The 13943-nt window shown below is 43.7% G+C and overlaps 1 protein-coding gene across 2 annotated transcripts in view; it reads left to right on the top strand.

The window, feature by feature from the left end:
- Positions 1-13943, top strand: part of Nipal2 (NIPA like domain containing 2) — an 84578-nt gene that overhangs the window by 35411 nt on the left and 35224 nt on the right. For both annotated transcript variants that reach the window (XM_034517386.2, XM_034517387.2), the window contains exon 4: positions 9151-9210. In XM_034517386.2, the coding sequence (XP_034373277.1) occupies positions 9151-9210 (60 nt within the window). The remainder of the gene's footprint in view (positions 1-9150; positions 9211-13943) is intronic.

Here is a 13943-nt window from a genome sequence, read left to right as displayed (position 1 = left end):
GGAGGAAATATGGAGACAAAGTGTGGAGCAGAGACTGAAGGAAAGGCCATTCAGAGACTGCCCCACCAGGGGATCCATTCCCATATACAGTCACCTAACCTGGACACTATTGCGGATGCCAAGAAGTGCTTGCTGACAGGAGCCTGATATAGCTGTCTCCTGAGAGGCTCTGTCAGAGCTTGACATATACAGAAGTTGGCTCGCACAGAGACATATACAGAAGTTGGACTGAGCACAGAGTTCCCAATGAAGGAGTTAGGAGAAGGACTGAAGGAGCTTAAGGGATTTGCAACCCCATAGGAAGAACAACAATATCAACCAACCAGAGCCCCCTCCCCCTGAGCTTCCAGGGACTAAACCACCAACCAAAGAGTACACATGGAGGGACCCATGGCTCCAGCTGCATATGTAGCAAAGGATGGCCTTGTCGAGCATCAATGGGAGGAGAGACCCTTGGTCCTGTGAAGGCTCAATGCCCCAGTGTAGGGGAGTGCCAGAGTGGGGAGGCGGGAGTGGGTGGGGGTAGGGGAACACCCTCAGAGAAGCAGAGGGAGGAGGGATGGGATAGGCAGTTTCTGGAGGGGAAACCAGGACAGGGGATAACATTTGAAATGTAAATAAAGAAAATATTCAATAAAAGAATATTGAAAAAAAAAAAGAGACAGATTTCCAGATACAGGTCAAAGAATGTGAACCGTTCCGTGTTCACAAATGGTTATGAGATGACTGTCTATACAGATTCTGTCAGTCCCTGCAGCAGGCATGATGTAGAAGGTAATGAACCCACTGCTTCCCTCAGCACTGAACCTTACCTGTGGGAAACAGCGCCTGCTTCAGCACTTGCTTTGTCTTGCCTTTCTGTTATTATGACTGGTAGATTTGGACATTTCCCTGTGCTGATCTGCTCTGGGTTATGAATTGTTCATATTTGTGGCCATTTATTTACTATTAAGTAGTGAGTATGAGTGTCTTTCCCTACTGGTGAATCTCCTGAACCATCTGTTAGTAAGGGAAGGGTGGTTGGTGTATCTGTCACACCTTCACCACAGACCCCAGTTATCACAGAGAGCAGGAAGCCTGTCTCTTGGTTTTTCCTCACATTTGTGAAGTGACATTTAAAAAGCACAGGAGACAGGGCTTCATTTGTGTGCTGTTAAATCACTGGCAGTTGCATATGTAACCAGAATGGGGTCACTGGCTTCATCTCACCAGCCAAGAAGTGAAGGTAAGGTTTTAACTTGTGTGTACTACCACAGCTTGACAGAAACCAAGCTAGAACCCAGGGTCTACCATCTCAGCCCAGTGTCCAGCCGTCCTCTGCAGCCCCATGGCCCAGAGCTCTCCAACGAACTTCTAGTTTTCACCCTCAGTGACATTTTAAACAACCAAAGGACAGGGAAGGTTTTCAGGTCTGATTTTCTTTACTCTGCTTCATGAGCCAGACTCACACTTTCTAACTGCGACTTTCCTTCAGCATAGTGAGTTGAGGAGCTGAAGACAGCTCAGCTCAGCTCAGCTCAGCTCAGGCCCCGTTTACAAACCTTATATTCAGCCCCAAGATAAGATGATCCTCTGAAGAGCTGCAGCAACACATCCACTGACAGGAGTTGATAAGCTTGGAGGGAAGAGGCGGCCGATTCTGTAAACATTTCCTACTTACAAGAATAGCAGCTCATTGACTTTAAACACTGAGTTTTACTTGGGAAAGTCATCTGCCTGAATGGTGAGCATTATTGGCTCTCTGCAACTATTGAGTGCCTAGAAAGCATGTGTTTTATCCTGGTTTTCCTTATGCTCTTTTTTTTCCTGCAAAGTACCTAGTAATTAATCAGCAACCTCTGTGAGTACTCTCTGTGTCTTGGAGGTTACGTAGCCAAGAAGTCACCAGCTTCTACTCAAGCAAGCCTCCAAACGTAGATGTGCCTCAGTCAAAGTTGTCATTAGTTACACCTGGCACAGACCTGCAGGTGTGCTGTCTGGATGGTTACACCTGGCACAGGCCTGCAGGTGTGCTGTCTGGATGGTTACACCTGGCACAGGCCTGCAGGTGTGCTGTCTGGATGGTTACACCTGGCACAGGCCTGCAGGTGTGCTGTCTGGATGGTTACACCTGGCACAGGCCTGCAGGTGTGCTGTCTGGATGGTTACACCTGGCACAGACCTGCAGGTGTGCTGTCTGGATGGTTACACCTGGCACAGGCCTGCAGGTGTGCTGTCTGGATGGTTATACCTGGCACAGGCCTGCAGGTGTGCTGTCTGGATGGTTATACCTGGCACAGGCCTGCAGGTGTGCTGTCTGGATGGTTACACCTGACACAGGCCTGCAGGTGTGCTGTCTGGATGGTTACACTGGCACAGGCCTGCAGGTGTGCTGTCTGGATGGTTACACTGGCACAGACCTGCAGGTGTGCTGTCTGGATGGGTACACCTGGCACAGGCCTGCAGGTGTGCTGTCTGGATGGTTACACCTGGCACAGACCTGCAGGTGTGCTGTCTGGATGGTTACACCTGGCACAGGCCTGCAGGTATGCTGTCTGGATGGTTACACCTGGCACAGGCCTGCAGGTGTCCTGTCTGGATGGTTACACCTGGCACAGACCTGCAGGTGTGCTGTCTGGATGGTTACACCTGGCACAGGCCTGCAGGTGTGCTGTGTGGATGGTTACACCTGGCACAGACCTGCAGGTGTGCTGTCTGGATGGTTACACCTGGCACAGGCCTGCAGGTGTGCTGTCTGGATGGTTACACTGGCACAGACCTGCAGGTGTGCTGTCTGGATGGGTACACCTGGCACAGGCCTGCAGGTGTGCTGTCTGGATGGTTACACCTGGCACAGACCTGCAGGTGTGCTGTCTGGATGGTTACACCTGGCACAGGCCTGCAGGTGTGCTGTCTGGATGGTTACACCTGGCACAGGCCTGCAGGTATGCTGTCTGGATGGTTACACCTGGCACAGGCCTGCAGGTGTCCTGTCTGGATGGTTACACCTGGCACAGACCTGCAGGTGTGCTGTCTGGATGGTTACACCTGGCACAGGCCTGCAGGTGTGCTGTGTGGATGGTTACACCTGGCACAGACCTGCAGGTGTGCTGTCTGGATGGTTACACCTGGCACAAGCCTGCAGGTGTGCTGTCTGGATGGTTACACTGGCACAGACCTGCAGGTGTCCTGTCTGGATGGGTACACCTGGCACAGGCCTGCAGGTGTGCTGTCTGGATGGTTACACCTGGCACAGACCTGCAGGTGTGCTGTCTGGATGGTTACACCTGGCACAGGCCTGCAGGTGTGCTGTCTGGATGGTTACACTGGCACAGGCCTGCAGGTGTGCTGTCTGGATGGTTACACTGGCACAGACCTGCAGGTGTGCTGTCTGGATGGTTACACCTGGCACAGACCTGCAGGTGTGCTGTCTGGATGGTTACACTGGCACAGACCTGCAGGTGTGCTGTCTGGATGGTTACACCTGGCACAGGCCTGCAGGTGTGCTGTCTGGATGGTTACACCTGGCACAGGCCTGCAGGTGTGCTGTCTGGATGGTTACACCTGGCACAGGCCTGCAGGTGTGCTGTCTGGATGGTTACACTGGCACAGACCTGCAGGTGTGCTGTCTGGATGGTTACACTGGCACAGGCCTGCAGGTGTGCTGTCTGGATGGTTTTTAAAACTATTGATCTTTATGCTCTTTTAGACTTTAAATAGTACGTGTTACTGTAAGAGTAAAATCAATCTTGCTCTAGTTGTTCATTGGGCAATGGTTATTGGTAAAACAACAACCAGTTGAGCTGGGTCGGTCTCTGTTTATAGAGATGTATGGGAACACTTTGGTCTTTTTCTGCTCATTTTAAAAATGCACTACTCTACTTGGAACTCATGTCATCAGCTGTTACTCAGATAGGCCAGAGAGCTTGGTACAACTCATATTTCACCCAGAGTTGCATATAAATGTGGTACAAACAAATTCATCACAGTAATATGTTACTTATATTACTTTACTAAATATTTTATTCTATATAAAAAACTTGGTAGAGGAGCTGGAGAGATGGTTCGGATCTGGCACCCACTAGAAGCAATGAAGTAGGCATTCATGCGCATATCTATTACCCGGCACTAGGGTGAGGCACAGTAACAGATCCCAGGGCTCACCGGCAGCTAGTCTAGTTGAAGCAATGAGGTCCAGATTCAGTTAGAGACTCTGTCCTAAAAACTAAGGTAGAGGACTTAAAACCTGGCTCAGCAGTTAAGAGCATGTGTCGCTCTTCCAGAGGACCTGAGTGGGATTCTCAGCAGTCATATCAGGATGCTCACAACTACCTGTAACTCCAGCTCCAGGGGACCTGACACCTCTGCATTCATGCACACATACCCACATAGTCACACACACATACACAGAATTTAAAATAAAATGAATGAATTTCTTAAATATGGCAGAGAATCATAAAGGCACCCAACAACATCCCCTCTGGTCTCCACATGCACAGGCAAGAGTAGTGCACATACACACACACACACACACACACACACACACACACCACTTTGGTAGCAAATTTTCATGTATAGAAGTGCATTGGAGTTCTGAATTCTTGTAGCGAGGAAGAAGAGGAAGAAGAGCATATTTGTTTCATAAAACATAATTTTGTGGCAGTTAGCACAGTTCAGTGCATGTCATATATTTTAAGTCTTTATTACAGTTGTATCCTTTTGGCTTGAAGCAATGAAATTATTTCCTATATGACATTTTCCCCACTTCAATATGAAAGTTACATTATTTATGAAGCCATGGCTTAGCAACAAAGGAAAAGGAAGTCTGTCCTTTCTGATCTCAAGGGAAGCAGAGTGCACTGAGAGAGCCTTGGGCTGGGGGGGAAAGAGCAGATGCCTGCCCGAGCTCAGCTGGCTTGCCAGCCTCAGGTGAGATCAGAAAGAAAATGCACAACCTCCTCGTAACTTCAGTGTCCCATTTGTGACATTCGGGACTAGGTAGGTGTCCCTCCTAGTCTGTATTTTCCTCATTCTGTGGAAGCAGAGTGTGCCATCTTCCCGCAGCCCTTGGCTGTGAGTTTGCCATCGCTAGGGTTGCTGTAATGAGATGCAGTGTTCTTCATGCAGCCACAGCAGGTATTTGTTACTCTGTCCCTTTCCAGCTGGAAACAGTCTTTGTCCAGGTTTTTATGATGGAGTTTGTAAAGTTGTTGGTCTTCATTCCTTTCTAAGCCTCTGAACACAGGATTCTGGTGGGTTTTTTTTTTTGTTTTTTTTTTTTTGTTTTTTTTTTTTTTTTGAGTTATTTCTATCTTAAGACAGAAATTTTGGAAAGGCTCTTGTGTTCCACTGAGGGGAGGGCTGTTGGCGGGGCCTGCGGTACGCTGCTTCAGCCGGACGCTCGACTTGAGGCCACACAGCTTTTTGCTCCTTTGGGCGCTACTGCCTCTGACCGCCCAACGATTCCTCTCGGACTCTCTGGCGCTGCGACGAGTGTCACCCTTCACACCAGAAAGCTAGCAGGTACTATGGGGAAAAAAACAAAACAAGAATAAAGTGTAGAAGATACTGGAAGAAGAGAAAGAGGAATACGTGGTGGAAAAGATCAGTTGTCAAGGGCAAGGTGGAATATCTTCTAGTGTGGAAGGGTTTCTCAGATGAGGACAACACTCGGGAGCCAGAAGAGAATCTGGATTGCCCTGACCTTATTGCTGAGTTTCTACAGTCACAGAAAATAGCTGTGAGACAAATAAATCCGAGGGAGGCAAGCGCAAAGCTGATTCTGGTTCTGAAGATAAAGGAGAGGCAAGCAAGCCAAAGGAGAAAGAAGAATCAGAAACGCCAAGGCTATGCACTGGGTTTGGAGCCAGAGGGGATTATTGGAGCTACTGACTCCAGTGGAGAACTCGTGTCCCTGATGAAATAGAAAAACTCTGACGAGGCTGACCTAGTCCCTGCCATGGAAGCCAATGTCAAGTGCCCACAGGTTGTCATATCCTTCTATGAGGAAAGGCTAACATGGCATTCCTACCCCTCAGAGGATGATGACAAAATAGACGACAAGAATTAGCCCTGTTGAGTACCAGCCCCTGTCACCTCTGACTCTGGGTTTCAAGGAGGCGGGAAGAAGTTGTACTTGTCTTGACACCATAGAGGTGGCTTGAGAAGATGTCCTTTGAAGAGCCAGCATGGTTTGTGTCCTGCAGCACAACTCAAATGCTTTAAATTGTTCAAGCTGTATAGTTTGCACACCCATCCCACTGGAGGGGAAAGGTGTTTCAAGGCAACCTGTTCTGCGCTTTGCTAAGGTGGGCCTTCCATGAAGGACAAAACCTGCAGAACTGGGATGTGGGAAAGCAAAGATACTGTCAATCTTCAAAGAACATATCCATAACCCACAGCCTTCTTCCCAATAGTGTTAACTGCATTTTTACAGCCTAGCATGTGTGTAGTTTTTTGGCTCTTACTGGTATATTAATTGAGGGTGGAAGGGTTGAGGCAGGGAGGAAGGGAGATGGGTGGAATCATTTTGTCTAAAATTCAGGGCCTGATTGGGGAAATGGTGAAACAGTAGAATATCTAACTAATAAATTGGTTCTATGTCCAGAATATTTCACCTTTTTAAAAAACATGTCATTGGCACCATAAATAAGGACTATGAGAGACTGTTTTAAAAATTTAAAAAAAAAATTTTAAAGTCTGTTAATCCTACAACCTACAGCCAAGGTGCTCCCAACCTGAGCTCAAAGTGGCCCACAAAGGACAAAGCCAGTTCTGACTTACCAAAGCTGCCTTTTGATGATGGAAACTGACTGGAGAGGGAAAGTTTATAGAGAGTATATAGAGGCAGACCACTCTGCCTTAGAGGTGCTCATTCTTGAAATTGGAGGGGGAAAAGAAACTTTTTCCAATTACAAAGCTATATCAGTTTGTCCATCTAAGCTATTGGCTCAAGAATTGCAGGAGGGCCTGTGGGAGATGGAAGAGGGGCCTCTACTCTGAGGGTGAGAAATCTTGGGGCCCCTCTCCCTCTTTTTTGTTGTTTTGTTTTGTTTTTCAGCTTTGAACCCTGAAACCGCTTGTGTCAGGTTCAGTTACTGACAGCACAGATTCCACTGAGTCAATTCAAGGACTGAGTGACTTTACAACCCTGGGCTCAGGAGATAAACTTTCATATAGGGGTAGTGGTTCACCTGAGAATACAAAATCTTCAGATTAACTGATATCCAAAATACTGTCTTGAATCATGAGATCTATCAATTTTTAGTATTGTCTAGACCTGCAAATAGAACTACATTGTAAAATTTTTTTCAGCATGTGTTAAGATGTATTTGAAAATTTCTGTTTAAGTGTAAACTTCATACCATACTGTCAGTTTTTGTCTTAATGAAATTATAGATTTCTAAAAAGGACAGAAATTTTACATACATTCTCATGCCTGTATTAAACTCAATTCCTAATAGACTTAATTTGATAATTTAATATTCATATTTGTTTGTCTATAGAAAATCTTGCTTTGATGTTTTAGAATCAAACCACCCAATTAAATATAGACTTGATAAACATTCCTCCCAGCTGGATTATTCTCTGTGAAACTTCCATTCAGATGTGTAACTTGCACAGGAAGATTATGCAGGAGCAAAGATGGGCTCAAGTGGAAGCCTGGGGTGGGAACCACATGAGCATCCCAGCTCACTTAAAGTGAAAGCCTTGGGTATAAAATCATTACCTTATTTTAAATAAGTCACTAGAGCACCAGGCATAGTCATATTTAAAATGTAACTCATTCACATAATGTGTCATTATACAGACATTAAAATTATGTCTATGAAGAATTTTTAATGACATAGCAAATCGCTGCTTCCATAGTAACTGAGGAAGCAGTGTTTGATAGTTGGATCTCAGCTGAGAAGGTAAAACATCCACATATCAGCTGTAGTTTTCTCTAGATAACACTACTGTTATGAAAACATTCTTTCCTCCAGTTTTACTTTCAAAGACTCAACTAGATGTTTAAATAAAACCTACAGCCAAGGTGCTCCCAACCTGAGCTCAAAGTGGCCCACTAAAGACACTAGATTTTAAAGCTCGGTTATACTATGCATCTTTTTTATGATTGCAATTTTGAGTTCTCCAATGCCTGAATTCATCAAGGAATGAGCCTACAAGGAGAATAATGCAAATGTCAAACTTACTCCTTGACCCTGAGGCCATAGCAGCTCTGAGAGGCTCAGCTCTGAGAGTCCAGCAGTATGCACCATTCTTGGAAGAATGAGACACAACACAGAAGAAAAAGCTGAAGACAAGAAAATAAGTCTCAGATGAGATGAAAAACTACAGACAGACTCTATCTCAAGAAAAGAGTCGAGTGTTCAGCTCAGTCAAATCTGATCTTGAGTTTAGAGTTGGATCACAGAATAGGCAGTTGTACTCGTAGAAGTCATGAGCATAAAAACAAGTGGCAGATCTGGAAATTATTATTATTATATATTTTAGAAAAGATAAGCACAGAATAGAAGCAAAATTGAGGGCAAATATGAGGAAAGTAGCAGGAGAGAGATCATGGCTGTCACTGAAGGTCACAGTCAGCAGCTCAGGTCTTTGCCCTGTAAATAACAAAAAAAATTAGAGATTTAAGAAATCTTTAGAAAGATTACTCTGGTGGTGGCATGGAGAACTGGGGAGTAAGATGTCAGGACAGATGCTGTTGTGCTGTTAAGCAGAGGAGTGCTGTTAACCTGAGCTGGGCCAGCGGCAGGTTGATGGGGGGTGGATGACCTGGGTGTGCTGTAGGAAGGAGAAAGAACCAGGAGCAACCTAGACTGGCAGGCGTTGGGGGGAATGCTGGAGTTGATGGGCTGGAGTCGATGGACTGTGGTATGCAGTATATTTGAAATACATAGATTTTTAAATCATTCTCAGCTTCCTTGGCTTTCCCAGGGTTTCCTGACTCTCTCTCTCTCCCCACACCTCCTGTCTTCTTTTCTCTTCTCTCCTCTCCCCCTGCCTCCCTTTCTTCTTCCCTCCATCTCACCCTTCTTCTCCACACACTCATTCAGTAAACTTATGGAGCCCTCCCTGAATACTGGCACTGCCCCAAGCACAATAATACATGCTGAATAATACATGTTTTTATGTTGGAACTACTACTAATGGCAATTTTCTTTGTAGGTAGTGCCATCATTTCTGTTATATTTCTAAAAGAAAATTTGAGAGCCTCGGATCTACTAGGTGAGTAACCATTTAATTCATGTGTTATAACATCTCTTGATCAATAAATACATACTGCCTAAGAAATCGCATTTTTAAAAACAAAAGTTAATGAAGCAGATGCAGATCTCAGGACAAGCATCGTGTCTGGGGCCACTCCCCCTCCCTTCTCACAAGAGCTTCCATTTCCTGGTGCCTGCTGCTGCTGTCATTGGCGATAGCAAATTGTTATTTTGCAATATTGTTGTTGCTAGTGTTGTGATACTTTTATGAGCATAATAAGATCCAGGGAAACCATCTTCAATTACCTATTAGACTATTCTATTTGAAAGTTCATATTTGCTAGGTTATTATGTTTACCTACCTAAAAGCAAAAGTCACAAAGTATTAGTTCCATCAAACAGTACCTACTTGTATTTAGTGCCTTCCAGAGGTAGCCTACATATTGTTTCTGCAAAATTTTATTTAGAGGGGTTGCGAAGATGGCTTAGCAGGTAAAGTGTTCTCTGTGTGAGCATAAGGACATGACTGTGACTCCCCAGCACTCACAGAAATCCCGACTAAGCTCCATGCTGAGGAGCTGAGGAAGCAGAGGCAGCTCCTGGGGGTTTCCTGGCCGGCCAGTCTAGCTGAACAGAAACCTCCAAGTTCACTAAGATCCTATCTTGAAAAATAAAGGATTCTGTATCTAAAGGTTCGGCGAGCATTCTAGAGAAGGAGGACAGAACTGTAAGAGCCAGAGATTAGGGCGTTTGCTGTGAGACGGTGTCTCCTAGTGATGTCAGAAGCTACACCCAGAAAGGCTCACCAACATGACTGTCCAAGCATGAACTGAAAAGGATATCAATAGACAAGCCAGAGTAGACGGGAAAACCCACAAGGCCGCAGCCCGATGTGAAGAACTACAGGCAACGAAGGTCTGCCGAGAGCGGGAGACGTAGACATTCCTGGGGAGAGCACACCAACCGTTATCCCATACTAAACAGTCAGTGGTGAGATCTCCATGTGAATGATAGGATACTAGCTAAGCAGGTAATATCTAGAAATGAGTGTGTGTGTGTGTGTGTGTGTGTGTGTGTGTGTGTGTGTGTGTATACACATATCTGCATGAAAAACAAGCAATGAAAGAGACTGTGAATTTGAAAGGATTTGGAGAGAGGAAAGGAAAATACAATATAAAAATAAAGGAGAGGGCCCTGAAAGGCAGGCAAGCAGATCTTGACCTTTTACTCCCTGCCATGCACTCACCACACAGGCATACACCACGCCTAAATGATTGTATGAAAAATAAAAACAAAGAAAGTTTCTGTCTTTGGAAATATAGTTATTAATGGAAATTAACAGTGATCTTACTGGTTATAATAAAGATTTCTGTTATATAGCAAGGATATCTTGTGCCTTTTAGCTTTTGTTGGGAATTATTCATGAGAATTATAGAGGTCCATGCGTTTTTTTCTTGACAAAAGCCTGCCTTATTTCTTCTGATATATGATAATGAATAATGGATACTTTATGCACTTTAAACAAAACAATGCCTACCCTCTTCCAGAGAGTTGGTTTTGTTTGTTTCTTTGTTTGTTTGTTTGTTTTTAATGTGAGCTCTGGATTTGACAGCAGTTGTGGTATGCTGAGCACACACACACACACACACACACACACCCCGTTTTCCTTGAGTATAATATCTTGAAAGTGTATTCACTTTTTCCTTTCCACTTTGGTTTGTTTCTGCTGGGAAAGTTTTCAGTCAACATTGTCTAATATTTCATAGTTAAAATGTCTTTCAAAATCATTTATATGTGATTATATCTTTTCCAACATCCTTTTTGTAACAACATCCTTTTTATATGTTGTATTTTATAGGATCATTTGGGAAAGTCATGTGAAATCAGAAATAGAAACAACCAACACATAGGTTTTAAAAGCTAAAAAAAAAAAAAAAAAAGGTTTTGTATTATTTTTCTTAATTATCAAATGTCATGGGGGAACTTCAAATCCTTTCATCCGACACCTGTTATCTTTTGTAGTTAATGGGTGGTTACTAAATTTACCCAATTTAATAAGATTGTATAGCTGGGTAATAGAGGATTTCCTGTCTTGACTATTACTGTAAAATTGTCTTGACTAACAGTGATAAAGAGATAATTATGATTGAAATCTTGTTCTAGTTTTTTTTTCTGTTGCTGAGTTTAAGATAGATATACCAACAAATACAACTTTAAGGAATAGACAGTTTCCTTGGGTAACAAATTCACACTACAGTTCATTACTGCTGGGTGGTCACAGTGGCTGGAACTTGAAGCAGCTGGTCATGTCCACAGCTAAAAGCAGAGATGATGCAGATACCAGTATTATATATATGACTTATTTTGAAAAACGTGTTCATTTATATAATTTATCATTGAAGGTAAATTATTTGTAGTCAGGGACTGTGGTGAGCACTTTTAACTGTTAACTTGGCACAACATAGAATCACCAAGGAAGAGAGTTTCAGTGAGGGACTGTCTAGATTAGGTTAGCCTGTGAACATCCATGGAAGACTGTCTTAACTATACTTATGGGAAAGACTGGCATAGAGCTGATGTAGGATATAGAGGGGCATTCAGGAACTCAGCAGCCAACACAGCAAGTGTGAGCAAAGAATAGAAGTGGTGGAGCCAGGCAGGTGGCTCAGCCGTTAAGTTTGGTAAGCAGTTAAAAGTGTTGCTTCTGTAGAGGACCCTGGTCCAAGTGCCAGCACCACATGGCTGCTTACAGCCTCCACGGCTCCAGCTCTCAGGGACCTGATACCCTTTTTTGAAGGATAGATATACATGAGCCAAGAGGTTTACAAACACAAAATAAATTTAAAACTTTTTCAAAAATGAATAGAGAAGTGAAGTAAGCTTCTCCTCGTGCCTGTGCTGCAGCTGCTTCCTGAAGAACTCGGGGAGAGCAAACGGGACCCTAACTACTGCAACTGGTAAAGTAGGAACACTGACGTCTCAAGTCAACTGAACACTACGGAAGCAAAGAAACCATCTTCCTCCCGCGGATTCAGCTTTGCTATGTGCACTTCACACTGTGTGGCCACTGTAGTTTTATGTGAGAAATATAAATATCTCTCAGTATAATCAGCATAATTACTATGATCAGTATCATTCCCAAGAGATTTCCAGAAGGTTATACTAAAAATGCAACATGAAAGATGGGGGCATCTTCATCTCCACACACCAAGAAAACATCAAAATAGAGCAAAGCCTCATATTAGTCCTGAGATCTTTTGATGTATGTGTGTTAACAGCAGCCAGCAACTCTTAAACATTTCTTTTTACCAGGTACTATTGTGTATTTTACATTGAATATATTGTTTAACTGTGGGAACAAACCCATTTCCAGAAGCAAACTGGATCAGAGAGATGAAGTAACTTTCCCAGGGTCACATAATTGGCAGGTGACAGAGCAGTGTTGTAACCATGGCAACCTGACAGAGCAGGAGCTTTGGTCTAGGATACGCCCCTAAAGCCATGCAACATGTGAGGTTATTTAAATACATTCTTTAAGCCTCAATTTCCTCATCTTTAGACGTCAGATTCTATTACATATGAATGAATGTGTATATTAAAATTCTTAGAACAGGGCCTGTCACATAGTAAGTACTGAAAAACGTTAGCCATTGTTTTTATGACTACTAGAACCACTCCCACACTCTCCAGTTAGTCAGAGGAAACCCCAGGACACACTTGAGTAAGGTCTCCAGGGCTCTAGTCTGTGGCTTTGGTGGGAATGGCACTGTTAAGTGGCCTTTGTTTCACGCCACGGTTGAGAGAGATCAGTTCTTACCTTTAGTGTTGTGTTATCGATGGGAAAGTAGGTAAGTCATCCTTTCCATACAATCTCCTTCAGCAAGGAAGGCCATGAGATTATCACTACCTAAGATGTGCTAACTCGATCACATGGGAGTCCAGGGACACTCTCCTGCCTCATTCAGTAATGTGTATTTTCTTTGTGCCTTTGTTACTTTGGCTCTTTCTGTTAAAAGCTAAGAATGCAGGGTTTGGTTTTTTTCTTTTCTTTTAGATGAACAAAAACCAAACAGGGGAAAGAGTAGCTAGTGTTTTCCTAAAGGCTAACATATGTGCACGCTAAAAATTAAATTGTCAGATTGTGAGAAGGAATATCATTTATTTTTCCCCTGCTTCAAACAAATGAAAGTTTGTGTTTCGTGATGGAACAAATGAAGATTTGAGGCCATGTGGAAACAAGCTGAACTAATTTACTGCCAAATGTTGCTCTCTGGCCCAAAGTTTTTCACCACAAGCCTCAAAAAATGACCTCACAAAAGCCTTGTCTGAAAGGACTCACCAGCCATTATTAATTAACTCACTGACGGGCCTTGGCCCCTGCTCTGATTCTTAGTGGATTAATAATTTTAAATTATTTTAATGATTATTTAGAAAGAAAGAAAGAAAGAAAGAGAACACCAGACTCCTCTCTTTCCTTCACCTAGACAAAGACTACAATGTTTCCTTCTTCTCCATCAGTCATCAAAGTGTCAATCTAATCTGTGAAAACCACATTGACTTAGGCCCAGATAATAACATCATCAAAATACAAATTACAGTAAAGTCCTCAGCACTCCCCCAAGACCAGAAACTTGATACCTCAAGCGCCTACAATGGTTTCCCTAGGTTGATGGTGAGATCAAGGCACTTAGTTTCCTTCTTCTCACCCTGCTCCAAGATCAGCATGGTTGGGTTCTTTTGTCTAGAATAAGA

Source organism: Arvicanthis niloticus, chromosome 13 (assembly GCF_011762505.2).
Source record: "Arvicanthis niloticus isolate mArvNil1 chromosome 13, mArvNil1.pat.X, whole genome shotgun sequence".
In the NCBI taxonomy this organism is placed as follows: domain Eukaryota; kingdom Metazoa; phylum Chordata; class Mammalia; order Rodentia; family Muridae; genus Arvicanthis; species Arvicanthis niloticus.
The sequence above is the reverse complement of the archived record's forward strand: the minus strand, read 5'-3'. Positions and strand labels throughout refer to the sequence as shown.